The sequence below is a fragment of the Staurois parvus genome, unplaced genomic scaffold (assembly GCF_062004578.1).
Source record: "Staurois parvus isolate SC_StPar_1 unplaced genomic scaffold, SC_StPar_1.0 ptg001083l, whole genome shotgun sequence".
Classification (NCBI taxonomy): Eukaryota; Metazoa; Chordata; class Amphibia; order Anura; family Ranidae; genus Staurois; species Staurois parvus.
The window spans coordinates 966,585-984,214 of NW_028318879.1; the positions used below are offsets into that span (position 1 = coordinate 966,585).

General features: G+C 42.7%; 1 protein-coding gene across 1 annotated transcript in view; it reads left to right on the forward strand.

Annotated features, from left to right (window-relative positions):
* LOC149440450 (putative ATP-dependent RNA helicase DDX60) overlaps positions 1-17,630 on the forward strand; it is a gene marked incomplete at its 3' end in the record, with an annotated part of 218,315 nt that overhangs the window by 78,536 nt on the left and 122,149 nt on the right. The window contains 4 exon segments of the mRNA XM_089658599.1: positions 4,598-4,764; positions 6,563-6,712; positions 8,091-8,240; positions 9,046-9,165. Coding sequence (XP_089514725.1) covers positions 4,598-4,764; positions 6,563-6,712; positions 8,091-8,240; positions 9,046-9,165 — 587 coding nt within the window.

Below are 17,630 nucleotides of genomic sequence, written 5' to 3' on the forward strand. Positions count from 1 at the left end.
TTGATGCACAACTATTTCCTGAAGGTATGTTGTGGTATCTATAATAGCAAAAAATAGAGAAATCCTCCTGCGCTCCACACTTTACAAACCCCTAATCACCGTGCCAGCTGCTATCACCTATTCCCTATACCACAGGATACATCAAAATAACCAACAAATGGTGAAGCGCTAAGCAAATGTAGATGTCCAAAGTGCAATATAAATAAATAAATGCTTTATATATACTGTAACAAACTATAGGTAAATTAATATTTTACTAAAAACAAAATCCATATGATCTTAAAAACATGTGCAATGTGGAATAGAAAATAAATAAATAAATAATACTAATTGAAATAAAATAAAACACTCCGGTGATTAATATGAAATATCCAATAAAACCACAATCTAGTGAACAACTGTGATATGACAAGCAATCAATAATAATCAAAGTGATACGTGCTTAACATAAATATAATAAATAAAGCAATCTGTAAAGTGCAAAGACAAATGCCTGATCTGCCAACCTTGTGGCTAACCAGACTAATGCAGTGAAGGAAAAGAGTGATACCCACCACTCTATGTATATCAAAGTGGCAAGTGCTCAAAACACAATACAAATAAATAAATAAAATGCAGTCCACAATATGGTGATAATAAATTTGTGCAAATTATGAATGTGCCCAATATAACACAAAGTGCTTCACTTCTTCATTCCAAAATAAGATAAGTGCTCTTGGTGACACTATTGTGACTATCCTTAGATAGCTAGAGTGCCTCCTCATCTCCTAGCCTCGACCCCTAGGGGCAAAAGCTCGTTATATATCCCACACCTGGAGGAATCTCATAACCTGGCTCCACTGGCTCCTCTGGCTCCACCAGGGTTCCACTCAAGGGCTGGCGTATCTCTAATTTAGCACTCCACGCAATAGGACTCAGGCATAATGGATGTATATGGAGGAATAAACAAAGAAGACCTCCAATAGTGCAATACCGTTTAATAGATAAGATAAAACGCCAAACAAATGGACACTCACGTTACATCCAGTACACTTCTGCGGTTTCCCATGTGCTATGGGTGTACTAGGGGATAAGGGTGTACCAAGATGGAGTCGGACAGGAACCGGAAATGCTTCTCCAGTCCATTTCTGATGCTTACATGCCCAGTGGCGACCTGCAGGCATTTATGACTGTGGACATTGATCAGCATGGGTACCCTGACCAGTCTGCAAATACGCAGTCCCATACAGAGCATACTGTGATGCACTGTGTGTTATGGCACCTTTCTATTAGAACCAGAATTAACTTGTTCATCAATTTGAGCCACAGTATTTCCTCTATTGGATTGGAAATTCACAACCCAGCTTTCTCTCCCCACCTACAGTTAGCTCCATTTATATTTTGACACAGGCACAATTTTAGTTTTTTTCAGGTATTTACCAAAACATATTCAAGCTATAGTTATAAAATGGATATGGGCTGAAAGTGTACACTCTCAGGTTCAATTTGAGGGTATGTACATCCAAATTGGAGGAAGGGTTTAGGAATTACAGCTTTTAAGAGTAGCCATCCCTCCTTTTTCAAGTGACCAAAAGTAATTGGACAATTGAATTAAAAGCTGTTTCATGGCCAGGTATGGGCTACTACTTCATTATTTCTTCATCAATTAAGCAGGTGAAAGGTCTGGAGTTGATTCTAAGTGTGGTATTTGCATTTGGAATCTATTGCTGTGAGCCTACATCCTGCGCTCAAAGGAGCTGTCCATGCAAGTGAAACAGGCCATTGTAAGGCTTCAAAAACAAAAGAAATCCATCAGAGAGATATCAGCAACATTAGGAGTGGCCAAATCAACAGTTTGGTACATTCTGAGGAAAAAAACACACTGGTGAGCTCAGCAACATAAAAAGGCATGGACGTCCACAGAAGACAACAGTGGTGGATAATCGCAGGATCTTCTCTAGAAAAACCCATTCAAAACATCCAGACAAGTGAAGGACACTCTGCAGGAAGTGGGCGTATCATTGTCAAAGTCTACAATCAAGAGAAGACTTCACGAGAGCAAGTACAGATGGTTCACCACAAGGTGCATAAGCCTGAAGAATAGAAATGCCAGATTAGACTTTGTTTTAGACACAAAAAAACTAAAAAAGCCAGACCAGTTCTAGAAAAGCATTCTTTGGACGGATGAAGCTAAGATTAAACTGTACCAGAATGACTGGAAGAAAAAAGTGTGGAGAAGGCTTGGAACAGCTCATGCTCATGAGCACACAACGTCATCTGTAAAACATGGTGGAGGTAGTGTGATGGCATGGGCATGCATGGATTCCAGTGGCACTGGGTCGTTGGTTTTTATTGACGATGTGACAGAAGCTGCCAGATGAATTCTGCAGTGTTTAGAGATATACTGTCAGCCCAGATTGAGCCAAATGCAACAAAGTTGATTGGATGGCACTTCACGGTACAGATGGACAGTGATCCAAAACACACTGCAAAAGCAACCCAGGAGCTTTTGAAGGAAAAGAAGTGGAATATCCTGCAATAGCCGAGTCAATCACCTTATCTCAACCCAATTGAGCATGCATTTCACTTGCTGAAGGCAAAACCAAAAGCAGAAAGACCCACAAACAAAGAACAACTGAAGACAGCTGCAGTTAGAGCCTGGCAAAGCATCAGAAAGGAGGAAACCCAGTTTTTAGTAATGTCCATGGGTTCCAGACTTCAGGCAGTCATTGCCAGTAAAGGATTCTCAACAAAATATTAAAAATGAACATTTTATTTATGATTATATTTATTTGTCCAATTACATTTGAGCCCCTGAAAATGGAAGGACTGTGTATAAAAATAGTTGCAGTTCCTAAAATTTGTACTTGATATTTATGTTCAAACCCTTGAACTAAAGCTGAAAGTCTGCACTTCAAATTAATTTGGATTGTTTCATTTTAATTTATTCTGGTGGCATACAGAGCCAAAAGTATGAAAATCAGGCCTGTGTCCAAATATATATGGACCTAACTGTACATCAATGAGCCTTGGTCCCCATGACCCTGTTGCTGTTTCACTGATTTTCCTTCTTGGGACCATGTTTGGTAGGTGCTGACGAACAGCGAAGAAAAGCGGCAGTTTTGAAGATGCTCTGACCCAGTTGTCCAGCCATTACAATTGGGCCCATGTCAAAGTTGCTCAAATCCTTACAGTTGCCTATTTTTTTTTTTTTACTTTCAACACATCAACTTCAAGGACAACATGTTCACTTGCTGCCTAATATATCCCACCCACTTTCAGATGCCATTGCAATTAGTTAATCAATGTTATTTGTTCTACCTGTAAGTGATTATAATGTTATGGTTGATTGATATGGTTGGCAGCACTAGGGTCAATGGTTCGAATCCCAACCACAGCACTAACTGCATGAAGTTTGTATGTTCTCCCTGTGCTTGTGTGAGTTTCCTCCAGGTACTCTAGTTTCCGCCCACACTCTAAAAACATGCTGGTAGGTAACTGTCAATATTGGTCCTAGTATGTGAGTTAGGGACCTTAGATTGTACATTTCATGCAGGCTAGGGAGTAATGTGACTATACATTATATGTAAAATGCTGTGTAAATTGATATACAGTAGGTTCCTGTATTAAATAATAAGCAGCAAGTGGGAAGATAGACAGTTAGGTGGACATTTTTCTTTGGCCTCATTTTAAACAAAGAGCCATTCTGTTTGTTCAAAATTTTAAACTTTTTCCAGTGCAGGATTTTACGGTTTCTTCTAGCACACCCACCTTACTGTAACCTTTGGGGCTTGCTCCTGGATTGTGCTAAGCCCTGTATTTTTCTGCACTAGAAAAATACAGGTATCTGCAAGGGCACTCAGAAAACAACTGTTTTATGTGTACCATGTTCACATAAGAATGCAGCCTTCAGGTGAGCTGCAGTACAGTGCAGAAATCTGCAACTCTCTGATTACAGAAAAAAGTAAAAATATTTATGTATGCAAATTAGTTATGCAATTGAAGCAGAGCTCCACCCAAAAGGGGACGTTCCGCTATAAGGGCGTGTCCCCCACTCCCTTTTAAGAATCGGCACCTTTGGAAAGAGGGAGTGAGGCGGGTACCCGATTTTGACAGGTGCCTGCTTTCACTTCTGCTCCGACCACCTAGGTGATCAGAAACGGAAGGCCCCCCCCAATCCCCTACCAACCCCGGCAGTCTTCTGGGACACATGACAGGTTTCAGAAGACTGCAGGACCATTCAAAATGCGCAGGGCTGCTAACGCACGCACAGTGGGCACCTGGCTGTGAATCCAAAAGCTGTCACAGCTGGATGCCCACACTTAAGATGCTGATGGCAGGGACAGAGTATGGCTGGTGAACCAGGCTGTGGTGAGTACACCGCTAAATCAAGAGATAGGTAAGTGGCTGTTTTTTAAAAGTCAGCAGCTACAGTTTTTGTACCTGCTGCCTTTTATTTTTTTCACAGGAGACTGGAGGTCTGCTCTAACTATGCTAACTGTGACCTGGGCAGTTGTCTTTGTTTATTTATATATCTTTAAATATATATATATATATATACAGGTCCTTGAGATTAGACTACCTTTATATGTATAATATTCTTGTTTCTTTGTTACAGCTGAAGATAAGAGAGATATGAATATTGCAGTGGAAATTATGAAGACTATACAGTCTATCATGGCTAATTACAAAGATCGTTTACAAGGGGTAGATAAACACAGGATAGCTACTTATCTTAGCCAACTGGGTTTTCAGAACCTGTCCTGTTCATTGAAGGATACTGAGGTATTGGTGGTTTATTTTCTTATGGTGATTCAAAACACTTCTGAATCAAGTAAAATGCTGGATGCCTGGATCTAAGTTGAATAAGACAACACAGGGCTTTTTTCAGCGGGAACACAGTTCCGGCACCTCCACTACTGAATGTATGTAATAGCAATGTGTGTTGCTGGCTGCTGGTAGATCTGTTTCCACTCCTCAATGGCAAGGGGTGCTGTAGGATTTATTGCTGGCTGCTGGAGGATCTATGTTTGTGTGGTGGTCTATTGTTGCTGTGGAGGTCTATTGTTGCTGGCGTGGGATCTATTGTTGATGGGAGTCAATTGTTGCTGGAAGGGATCTACTGTTGGGATGTATCATTTTGGGAGATCTGTTGTAGCTGCTGGGGTTTGTTGTTGCTGGGGTGGTATTTTGTTTTGGGGGTCCATTATTGCTGGAGGAATCTTGTTGTTGGGGGGGGGGGTGTCTATTGTTGCTGGCTGCAATAGATCTATTTTCTGCTTTTCTTGTTGTTAACACATTTCATACAAATTAATCAGCACCATGAAATGATACATGGCTCTGTATTCTCTAAAAGGAGCAGTACTGGGATGTGAGTATGGGGGGGCGGAGACAAGAAGTTACTCAGAATGGGGAGTTCCTGCACCTAATTTTTGGCTTTTGTGTTTAAGTGATAGCTCATCTCTCAGTGGATCTGATCTCCTGAGCAGATCCCATTGAGTGCATGACAGGGACAAGAGAGATGCAGGTGCCCGGGGTGCAGTTTGGATGCGAACACCCCCACTGGATGACCTCCCTTCAAGTGAGAGAGGTGGACACACATACAGTGTGTGTGGAGGTACTGGAGCTGGCTAGGTGACATGGTGGACCTTTTAAGGGGGAAAGGAGGATGGAGGCAATGGAGGAGGGGGGGGGGTTGTGTGCAGAAGTCTGAGCTGAAGAGGAGTGAAAGTGAGATGTAGATGAGAGATGCAGAGGTAAACAGCTGTGGAAGAATACTGAACTCTGCACTGAGTGTATAGCGCAGCCCTGTACTCTATACTCTGTATGCAGTGCACCCCTGAACTCTGCACTATATACGTAATGCACTCCTGGTATTTAATGCTCCTTTAAGACCCTCCCACTGTTAGTGAAATTTGACCACACCCAGTATTTGATGTGGTTTGGAGGGTGTGTGTGGGGGGAGGGGGTTTTTGGGGGTCGTGGTTGAGTTCCTGCACCTATGTTCTAAGAAAATGTTTTATTCATGCAATGATACGACTGCAAATTGTCTTGTTTTACTAACATAGGGCTTATTGGGGCTGCAAACTTTCTGGCAAATGCTACAGCAGCACATTTTAAACATTATGACACTAACTTTGCTTTATTTAACGAGTTGTCTTGTGTTTTTGTGTGTGTGTGCGTGCACGTAAAAGTTCTTTTAGCTATTCTTGGGTTGTGTCATAAAGCATGCGTGTTTGTATGCATGTATGAACGTAAAATACTGTCCAACAACATACATTTTTGTAGTTTTCTTTTTTACTGATTTATTTGAATCACAAATGTATGTGCCCATTAAAAACAGTGGCCCGCATTTAGATCAGTAAAAAAAAATGCCTGAATGCTTAAAAATGCTGCGTGTTTAGGCATCGATATGCAAGGGGCATTTAAGAGGGTTTGTTGTGCTGTGTGGTTATACGAATGCATTGTATATCAGGCTAATAACACATTTAAAGATTTGCTTTTATCATCTAAATCTTGATAAAGTGACTCACTTCGATTAGCAGACTATTAAATACTACAAAACATGCAAACAAATTTACAGGTACCAAGCAAAGAAGGTAAAAAACATAGTTATGGACTTGGAGTTGGTTCGGCTCGTTTTCAGTTGAAATACATGGGACCATACTTGCAGAGAGATGTGAGGAAAGACCCTGACCCGAGAGTGCAGCATTTCATACCAGATACATGGCAGGTAACAAATGAACTTCAAGGTTAAAAGCAATATACACAACTACACAAAAACAGCACCTATATTTTCATAAAACAAACAGGCATCAGCTCAAAAGATGCCATGACCAACATCAGAAACAGTGATATAACACTTGAACCTCAACCAGTAATGGTAGCATGGAAAATGTTCTAAAACCCTTGCAAACTTTAAAGTGTTATTAAATCCAAAACCAGCTTATCATTTCTTAGATATGATGGCTGCATTAGTTTTCTTTATTCAGCTTTTCAGGTTTTACATAAATAAAAGCTGATCATTGTAAGCACCCCTGACAGTGTTAAATGGTTTGACTTAACTCTCTAACTGCTACAGCTGTAAGACAGCTTGTTCTGTCGAAAACAAAAGACTTATGCAGGCCATAGACGGGTCGAAAATTGGTCGATTTTGAAAGAAAAAAAAACGAAAAATCGGTCGTTCGGTCGGCTGACGTTACCACCAATGGTAAAAAAAATCGCCCAACAAAATCATGAAGCTCACCCCATAACTTCTGTCCCTTGCAGGTCACGGCTCATGCGATCGGCCGATTTGCCCATCATTGCCGGGAAAATCGGCCAATCGTCAAAATCGGCCGCAAATTTTCCAACATGACCGTTAAAAAAAATGTGCAAAAAACCCGAAAAACGGCCAGCCAATTACCCCACTAACAGTGAGAAAATGGGACGTTTTTTTTTTCGGCTGAAAAATCGGCCGATTTTTGACCCGTCTATGGCCAGCATTATTGACCAGATCACCAGGTGAAAATAAAGGAAAGAAAGCCTAAAAATTCAGATACAATTTTCACTCCTGTTCAGGTGTTCCAGTGTCATACACTTTAAAATTTCACACCTGAACTGCTGAACAAAATTGCACCAAACTCTTTTTACAAATCGCACATAAACCGGACCCGTGCATATGTGAACCTGGTCTTACATAGCACAGCCAGGTTGATGACCTAATTACATATAGACAAAATAACTTGTCACTTGCACACTCCCAGGTTATCTATTGCTAACAGGGGGTTTCTTTTCCAATGCTGTTGTTCTGGGTGTTACATAAGGCTGCTACCAGGTCAAGTCAAGATACTTTGCACTGGCACTTTAGGTGATATGAAAACTGCATTTCATGAAGGATTCAGAGGTGCAGTAATCTGAGATTTTACAAAGGTGCATTAGTAGATAAATTGAATATATGGCGCTTGAATGATGTACAAGATATTGCATTGCAGAGAAAAATAAATAACATATCTACAATAAAGACTACAAATGAGTGATGGAATTCAGTAAATTAATTTATTGTGGAGCATATTTTACTGTATTACAATACATACATGACCTTTATAATGAATATTTGTGTCTGCTGTCAGAGGGAACTCCTTGATGTGGTGGACAATAATGAATCTGCAGTGATAGTGGCTCCCACCTCTTCCGGAAAAACCTACGCCTCTTACTATTGCATGGAGAAGGTGCTAAAACAAAGCAATGACTCAGTTGTGGTTTATGTTGCTCCTACCAAGGTAAGGTAATGTCCTTTGGAGAGCCTTGAATAATATTTAATGTAAAACCAAAAAACTTAAGCTGACCATAGATAGATTCAAATTCGTCCAGTTCAGCAGGGACCGGCCGAATTGCGATCTGTTTGTGGTCCTCTCTGTTTGACAGAAGTCCATCGTTAGATCGACTTCTGTCAAACGGACAAGCTGAAAACCGTTTGTCGATTTGCCAATTGGCTGCAGCTTCTGCTCAGTGTATTCTGACAGCGTTAAGTGCCGGTTCACATTGATGCGAAATCTATGTGGATCAAATGCGATCTGGAAAGCATAGATTCGCACGTTATCTACAAAAGCATTATTTCCAATGCAGGCTGTTCACATATGTATGTGGTGCAAATTCGATTCGGTCCAAAAAAGGGTCCTGTGCAAGTTTAGTGTGGGTGTGGTGCGATGCCCTGTCCCCTCCAAAATCGCATTCAATTTGCACCTGTCACAGCAGAAATCACACTGCATCAGATTTGCACCTCATCAGTGTGAACCAGCACTAAGTCCTCCTGTCAGAATACAACATCCCAACATATGCGATTGCTCCATCCACCTTGTTTGTGTGAATGGAGGAATCTGTTTTGGTTTTTTTTTCATCTTGCTGACTGAGAAAAAAAAATATATAATCTATGGCCAGCTTTAGAATCCATAACCTTAACATTCTGCAAATCATATTCCACTCTTTTGTATTTACATGTTTATAGATCTTGTTTATGTCTAATATCTATAGACTTTAGACTAGAGGTTGCATAATCCTAAATAACTGTTCCTTTCTATATAATAGGCTCTTGTAAATCAGGTTGTAGCCACTGTAAAAAGTATGTTCGACAAAGATCTACCAACTGGAATGGTATTATGTGGAGTTTTCACAAGGGATTATCGCACTGATGCATTAAATTGTCAGGTGTGTATTGTTCATTCCTGCTTATAACTGATTTAACATAAATTAACTGATTTCTAATGAAAAGGTAAAACTTGTTTTCCTTAGCTTTGGATGAAATAGGTAAGGTTTAGAGCTTTTATCATATTTTTATTGGTGTCTGTGCTCCTGCTAAGGAGATTTACCCATTAATCTGCACGTGGGGTACCTTTCGCTGTTAATGCACTCATCATTGCCCAGGACCAGGGGGGTACTGCGGTCATGTAAGCCTCAAAAGGCAGTTCCCAAGTTAGAGATGAACCACCTCCACTGTGTGCAGTACTAAAAGTACAGAGTTCCTTTGCAAAATGCTATCCCGTGTCACTACACACCTTATCTTGATGTATATTACATTTAGGAGGGACAGCGCTGAGCCAGTGTCTTCTCCACCAGGCCAGCATACCTCTGCCACCACACTCCCGGTGACAGAATGGGGTCCTGCTGTGCACTTAGCATGGACATCATGCGTGCCCTTGTTAACTCCTTTCTTGCTGTACCATGTGACCAGGATATGGGTCACCATAACACCTCTTGGTTGCTTCTGGAAACCAAGGGAAGGGAGCTAGATCACCAACTCCTTTGCTACAGGAGGCCCCTTCACTTATACCAGGTACCACGCTTAATGACTACCTGCAATGTACAATAGACCTTGGTTACCCATAGCAACTGCATTATTCCTGCTGCTTGACTTGCTGGGTAGACTTTTGGTAGTGCCTTTGCTTCATACTCCATATGTGCTTTATTGACCCTAGTCCTTTAATATGCCTGGAAACCATCATGCACCCTTTTAAAGAACTTCAGACCAGGCTTAGAACAGTTGATGCAATGTTTACAGTACAGCCCAACATGAACAGTGATCTTAGAATGTCCCTGACTATCTCTAGCAGGTTGCCCAGGCATATCTCCATGAGGTCCATGTTTGGTGCTCTCCAGAAGCTGATCCATCTCTGGACTACCAGTGCCTCAAACAGACTGCAAGGCACAGCAGTCCACCTTTTCAGCACTCATATCATTTGTTTCCTGCTTGGGTCAAAGCTCCAGAACCCAGCCTTCCTCTTTATTTATATTACAGAAGGGTAGGCTGGATCCAAAAAGCAGCCTGCAACCTGCCTACACACACTGAAAGAGAAATACTCAGTCTACTTTAATACAACAAAAAATGTAATAATATTGCAGAACAAAACACAAGCTGAATTTGTCATATTGCCAGTACCTTAAATTAGAAGAATATTTATATAAAATGCACACATTGAATTAATGTTAAAGAAGTTTTCTGCTTTCTGAGAGAAAATGAAACCCCATAATATTTGGCCCTTTCTGGTGATCACCAATGACAACCTGCTTGGAAACCAACATCCTTTAGAACTAGTCAGAGGGATACATGATTTTGCTGTGGTCAATGGTATTCCCCCTCTGAAAAGCATTGCTGGTCAATGGTATATATCCAACCTCTCACCCCCAAAAGCATTAGTGGTCAGTGGTATTCCTCCTCTCTCCCCCCTGAAAAGCATTTGTTATCATTGGTATTTCTCCTCCCGCCTTAAAAAACATTGGTAGTTGTGACGATCATCGTGGCGTCAGACTGTCAAGGTCCTACCTTTCCTCAGAGTTTGTGCATCTCCATGTGCTGGCATCCATCTTAGGTTTCTGCAAAGCATGGTGGGAACCTTTATGCCTTCAGGCTTCTGCGGCTCCTCCTCAGAAGGATGTGGTTGATCACATTTAAGCCTGCTGTCTGCAAGTACTCTCTGCATTCATGTCCTGTATGTTCCCTTGTCGCAAGCTCTTTGTCAGGAATGGACTTGCCAATAGTGGTGGGACTCACCTGCCTTGTGGGCTGCAGTACCAGGGCTGGCCAGCGGGTGCTCTCAACAACCAGAGGTTCACTTCGGCAATTAGCCATCACCTGGGGCTGATTGCAGGTGGTGTATTTAAGGGATGGCCAGACCTGCAGTCTGTGCCTTGGTGTGTGTTTTTCCATGGGCCCCTGTATCTTGTACCTGCATTCCTGTTCCTGTTCCTGCCTGACTTGTTGCCGACCCTGCCTGATCCTGACCTCTGCTGACTTCTCCTGTTTGATCCCTGGCTTGTGACCCTGACTATTCTCTCCGCCTGCTCCTCCTGTACCTACCTGCCCGATAGTTATCGACCTGGCCTGCCTGACTACGTTGTGCTCTATATGTGTATGTACCTGTGTATCTATATCAGTTTAGGTTTGGGTTTGTTTCATCTTGTTGTATGTATTTGTGTTAGCTTGGGGTTTGGTGCACTGCGTTTATATTTGTATTGTTAGTCTCAATAAATTATATTATTTACTATATCTGAAGCCTACTTTTCCCTGTGTCAGTCCACACACTTCTGGTCACACCCGCATCCCTGACTCTCTTGTTCTGTTCTCGTTGCTCTCCTGGTAACCGACTCGGCTTGGACAAGACTATTCGCTGCTTTAACCCTTTACCTAACCTCCCGTTGCTGAACCCGGCCCGTGACCTGAGTATTCTTTGCCTACCGTCTTGTACTGTCTGCTCTGTTGTTATTGACCCGGCCTGTCTGACTACGCTACATGTGTTCCCATCTAGCTCCCACCAGCTGTACGCCATTGGTGGCAGTCGTTACCGCACCTGGGGTTACTCGGGGGCCGCGACCTGGTCTCAGGCTGCGTCAAGTCCATCCCCAGCATCAGGGGCCCTGGTGAAGGGTAGCCTGGGGCTTAGACTCCGCACCCTGAGGGACTCTGGTCTGTGGGTAGTGGCTGTCATCAGTCGCTGCGTGATCTTACCATAGGCCTGCCTGCCTGTCAGGGATCGCGGCTCCGGAATCAGGGATCGCGGCGTCTTCCCCCGCGCATGCGCAGTGGCGGCAGATCACGCCGGGACACAGGCACTAGGTCCCGGCGAGCCGCGGCTGACAGGATGCCGCGCATGCGCAGTAGGAGCCGTGGGCGCGCCTCAGGCGTCCAATGACAGCCGGGGGCGCGTCCTAGCCGGCCAATGACAGTGCAGGGCGCACTATTTAAAGATGCCCTGCACTGTCACAGATTGCCGCAAGGTCTATCTGTGATCCTGAGTTCCTGTACCCGTTCTAGTGACCCTGATTGACCCTGACTACGCTGCCTTCTCCTGTGATTGACCCGGATTGCCCTGACTACGCTGCCTTCTCCTGTGATTGACCCGGATTGCCCTGACTACTCTGCCTTCTCCTATTCTGACCCCTGGCTTGCCTGACCATTCTACGGACTGACTACCCTGCTGATCCTGCGTGTGACCTGACTACTCTTTGCCCGCCGATTCGGTACCCCGCTGACCCCCACGTGACTACGATCCGTTACCACCCTGCTAGGCCCACCATCCTCTTCACATCTGGCTCTCCCAGTACCTGCATACGTCCCCGGAGGCTTCCTCAGCCACTGGTGGGCCTGCTCAGAGGTCGTGACCTGGCCCGGGACTGTTACAAGTCATCCCCACCATCAGGGGCCCTGGTGAAAGCACAGCCCGGGCTTAGACCCCACGCTCTGGGTAGGTCCGTCAGTTGGCAGCCTGAGGCACCACCTGGTGGATCATAACACTGCCCATTCCATCGTTCCTGCCCTGACACAGACCCCAGCCCTTCTCACCAAACTCGTGACTGAAGGACTAGCCAATCTAAAACCGCACTGTCACGTGCATAACAATGCCACGCCCAGCTGCACCCTGCACAAAGATTTTCCAGCTAATGGACCACAGCCTGTGTGCCGGCAGCCTGGGAGCGATTGTTACTGGGTCAGGTTAATTATGCAATTAACCCTTCACACTGCCACCACCTCCTTTTTTACAGAGAAAGAGGAAACTCGGCAATATCAGCAATAACACTATGATGTTTGCATAAGCGTCGGTATACCACTGTCACTGTAGGCAGCGATATACCGAAGTTTAAAACACACACAGTAGCACTCTTCAGAGGCAGGGGTGCTTAGTTTGCATTAAAGAGCTTTAGAAACAGTTCAACACTTTCAGAAAGTAAGATTTATTACTAAAAGGTCAAAAGGGTGCAATAAAAATATTTACAGAAAAATATGTAGCCAATATATATATATAAATATACAGAAAACAATAGCACAGCAAAGTGATAACAGAAAGAAGTTTAGAGGGTTAAAGTACTTGCCGTCAGCCTTGGTTTTAAGCAGATCAGGTTTCAGAGTCAAAAGGATGCCTTATCTCCCAACGTTAGTTCTGATGTTAAAAGGGAGAAATTCAACTTCAACTCAGTTTAACTTAGCTTTTTCTAGGAACTCCACAGGGTATCTCCCTGAAGCAGAGAACCAATCGTCTCATTTGGGGAGGGGGTTGTGTAGGCGGGGAGCTCATGTCCAAAGCCTTCACAAATTATACTATGGCCAATAACTTTTCCTAGGTACATATGACATTCTATCCACGAGTAGATTAATACCCAGAATCATCTGCTGAACGGTTAGATATGAAATATGACATACCCGCTTGAATGGTTAAGGAGATATAATTTTCTGCTCTCCTGTGTATGTCAGATAAGGGGTGTAATATACAAGATGATTTGTATTAAAGTGAGCCATCCGAATATGTGCTCCATGTTTGTTTAATTATTTCCTATTTGAAGATATAAAATTATATGAAAAAGGGAGTTTTCAAATGTAAGTCTGGAATGACTTTGAAGCTCTGTGTGGGCTGGTTTATGGTTTTACGATCCCTTCTCCAGCAAGAGTCTCACAGACATAGGGGCACCAGCTAGTAAGGTTTATAGCCATGACGCTGCCTGTGATCTCTGTCATCTAGACCATGTCACTCAGCAGAGAGGGAGGGGGGATATCGGAGGAATCTGATTTGGGAGAGAGAGATAGAAAATGGAGGGGATTGGAGCAAAATGGATGACTGCGTCCATCTCTGTGTGCATGATTGCTACAGTGATCATTTATATTTTTCCCTCCCTATAAAAGCATTGGTGGTCAGTGGTATTTCTCCTCTCATCCTTAAAAAGTATTGTTTGGTCATGTTGTTTCCTCTCCCCTTGAAATACATTGGTGGTCAAAGGTGTTCTTCCCCTGCCCCTGAAAAGCATCGGTGGTCAGTGGAATTTCTCCCCACATGAAAAGTAGTACTTCCCTTCCCCCAAAAAGCACTGCTGGCCAGTAATATTTCTTCCATCTCCAGCCCTGAAAAGCATTAGTGGTGAGTGGTATTTCTCCTCACTCCTCCTGAAAAGCATTGGTTTCCAGTGGTGTTCAGTGGGAGACACTAAGTACACTTACCTGTTTCTTGCTCTGCTACAGTAATTCAACTACCAGAACTATGCTTATGCTATCAGGCAGGTGGTCCTCCCTCTGGTGGTGTTCCTCTCTCTCCCCTGAAAAGCATTGTGGACAATAGTTTTCCCCTTTATCCACCCTAGAAAAGTACTGATGGTCATTGTTGTTTCCCTCCCCTCCCCTTTGAAAAGCATCGGTGTTCAATGGTATATTTCCCCCCTCTCCCCTGATTCTAAAAAACATTGATGGTCATTGATGTTTCTCCCTCCTCCCTTGAAAAGCATTGCTGGTCAGTGGTGTTTCCCCCCAACCCCTCTTGAAATCATTGGTGATCAGTGGTGTTTCCTTCCATTGAAAAGCATTGGTGGTCAGAGGTTTTTCTTCCCCCTTAAAATAATTGTTGTTCAGTGGTGTTTCTCACTTCTCCCCCTCTGAAAAGCATTGCTTTCCAGTGGTATTCTCCATTCCCTGAAAAGCACTGGCATTCAGTGGTATTTACACCCCCCATCCCTTTTGCTGTGTCCCACACCACTGCCACACCAATGCTTATACTATTGGGCAGGGGATCACTCCACCCAGAAGTATGTGTATAGGTGTGGAGTTGAGTGCTGGAACAAGCACTTGAGCCTGGGGCACAGCCTGCATCTGTTGAATGCTGAAATTTTGCTAAAATCCTTGGACAGTCCCATGAAATCCAGGACAGTTATGAAGTTAGGTCAGTGGTTGTCCCCCCCAGCCTTTCTTGAAATGCATTGGTGGTCAGCAGTGTCCCCCCCCTTCCCAAAAAGCATTATTGGTCAGTGGTGTTTCCCTTCCCTTCCCGCAAAAAGCATTGGAGGTCTATTGTATTTGTGTTCAAAAAATATAATTGGTGGTCAGTGGTATTTCTGCCCTCTCCTCTGAAAAGCATTGGTAGTCAGTGGTATTTCTCACCCTCCTCCCAAAGGAAGAAGGTGAGAAATACCCAAATGCCACTCTTTTTTTGGATTTGCCTGAACACACATTTAACTCTTAGGAGCTACCATGGTTACTACTGTCACTATTCAATCTACTGCATGTCTTAGCAGTTGAAGGGAGCCTTGGCTAGCAGATAGATAGATAGATAGATAGATACTACACAGCTTTGCCTATTAGATTAGGTTAAAAGACAGTTAGGGGGGTAGTTGGTAAAAATTGTTCAGGATTGCATTAGAATTTTGAAACTTTTTAAATAAGTGAATTTTAATGTCATATTTGAAAGCTTGCATATTTAAAAATGAAACTTTATAGCATTTTAGTAAATATTTTTTTTCCTTATTACATTGAAAAACATATCTAAAATTGAATTATGGCTTAAAATTTAATTTGGTATTGCCTTTCTAGATAGGTAGGAAAAGGTGTGATTTCATTTATAGATTATTAGCTGCAATACAATTAAAGCTGAAATTTAGTTAAGTTTTTTTTTTTTCTATGCAGCACCATATGCATAAGTAACCTGAGTAACCTCTAATGAACTGTGTCCCATGTCTGACGAGTTGCTACATAGTCTAGAAATCTTCTCGCCACTGCCACCGTGTCTTCTCCACAGCACTGATCTTCTGGCACTACAGAAAGCCGCTGCGAGTGTGAAAGATGGGTGGTGTTGCTCGCTCTTCTCTTTTTCCGGCCTCCATTCAAATAACTCATACTGTTGTTTCCCAGCGTGCAAAGTGTTCTGTGATTGGAGACGGCAGATCTTGTCATTCATCTGCTCCTTTTATAGAATGCATTGCATTCTGGGAAATAATTGTATGAGTTTCGTGAATGGACAAGGCTGGGGGAAGGAGCATGTGAGCAATGCAACTCTTTCACATTCAAAGTAGCTGATGCTAATCCCAACAGCACCAGAAGAAGGTCAGTGCTGTGAAGGACACCTGGCAGCAGTGGGGGGAAGATTTGTACACTATGCAGCAGCCAACCTGTAGGCAGGTGCAGTTAGCTACTTTACCACTAGATGGCTCTGGACCAGAATAATGTTTGATACAGCAGGTATTGACACAAGGTGCTCAGCCCCCTTTAGCCACTTGCCATCCTGAGGACTTACCCCCCTTAATGACCAGGCCCCTTTTTACTATTCGATGCTGCACTATTTCAACTGATAATTGCGCGGTCATGCAATGCTGTACCCAAACAAATGTTACGTCCTTTTTTTACACAAATAGAGCTTTCTTTCTGTGGTGTTTGGTCACCTGTGCTCTTTTTATTTTTCATACTATAAACAAAAAAAGACCAAAATTTTTGAAAAACACCCCGATATTTTATTTGTTTCATAAAAAATATCCAAAAAACTAAAATTTTGGCATAAATTTAGGCCAAAATGTATTCTGTTACATGTTTTTGGTCAAAATCCCAATAAGTGTATATTGATAGCTTTGTGTAAAAGTTATAGTATCTACAAACTATGGTATAGATAATGGAATTTACACAGCTTTTACTTTCTGACTGCACATCCTTTCTTGAGGTGCTAAAATACCAGGACAGTACAAACACCCACAAAACGACCCCTTTTTGGAAAGTAGACACCCTAAGCTATCTGCTGAGAGGCATATTGGGGTTTATTTACTAAAGCTGGAGAATCCAAAATCAGACTCCCTTCTGCATAGAAACCAATCAGCTTCCAGGTTTCATTGCCAAAGCTTCATTGAACAAGCTGAGGTTAGAAGCTGATTGGTTTCTATGCAGAAGGGAGTCTGATTTTGGACTCTCCAGCTTTAGTAATTAAACCCCATTGAGTCCATGGAAGATTTATTTTTTTTCCACAAGTTTTTAGAAAATGACAAAAACGTTTTTTTGTACACAAAGTGGTCATTCAAATCAAATATTGCTCACACAAGCCATGGGTATATGTGGAATTACACCCCAAAATACATTCTGCTACTTCTACCGAGTATGGGGATACCGCATGTGTGAGACATTTTGGGAGCCTAGCCACATACAGGAGCCTGAAATCCAATGACCACTTTGAAAGCCTGAAGGTGCATAACTTCCTCATTTCACTTCCTCACTACCTATCACAGTTTTGGAGGCCCTGAAATGCCAGGATAGCACCCCCCCCTAAAATGACCCCTTTTTGGAAATTAGACACCCCAAGGAAATTAAAAAGAGACACGGTGAGTATTTTGCAGTTCTAATTTTTTCTCACAAGGTTTTGAAATATAAATTCATTTTCCAAAAACTT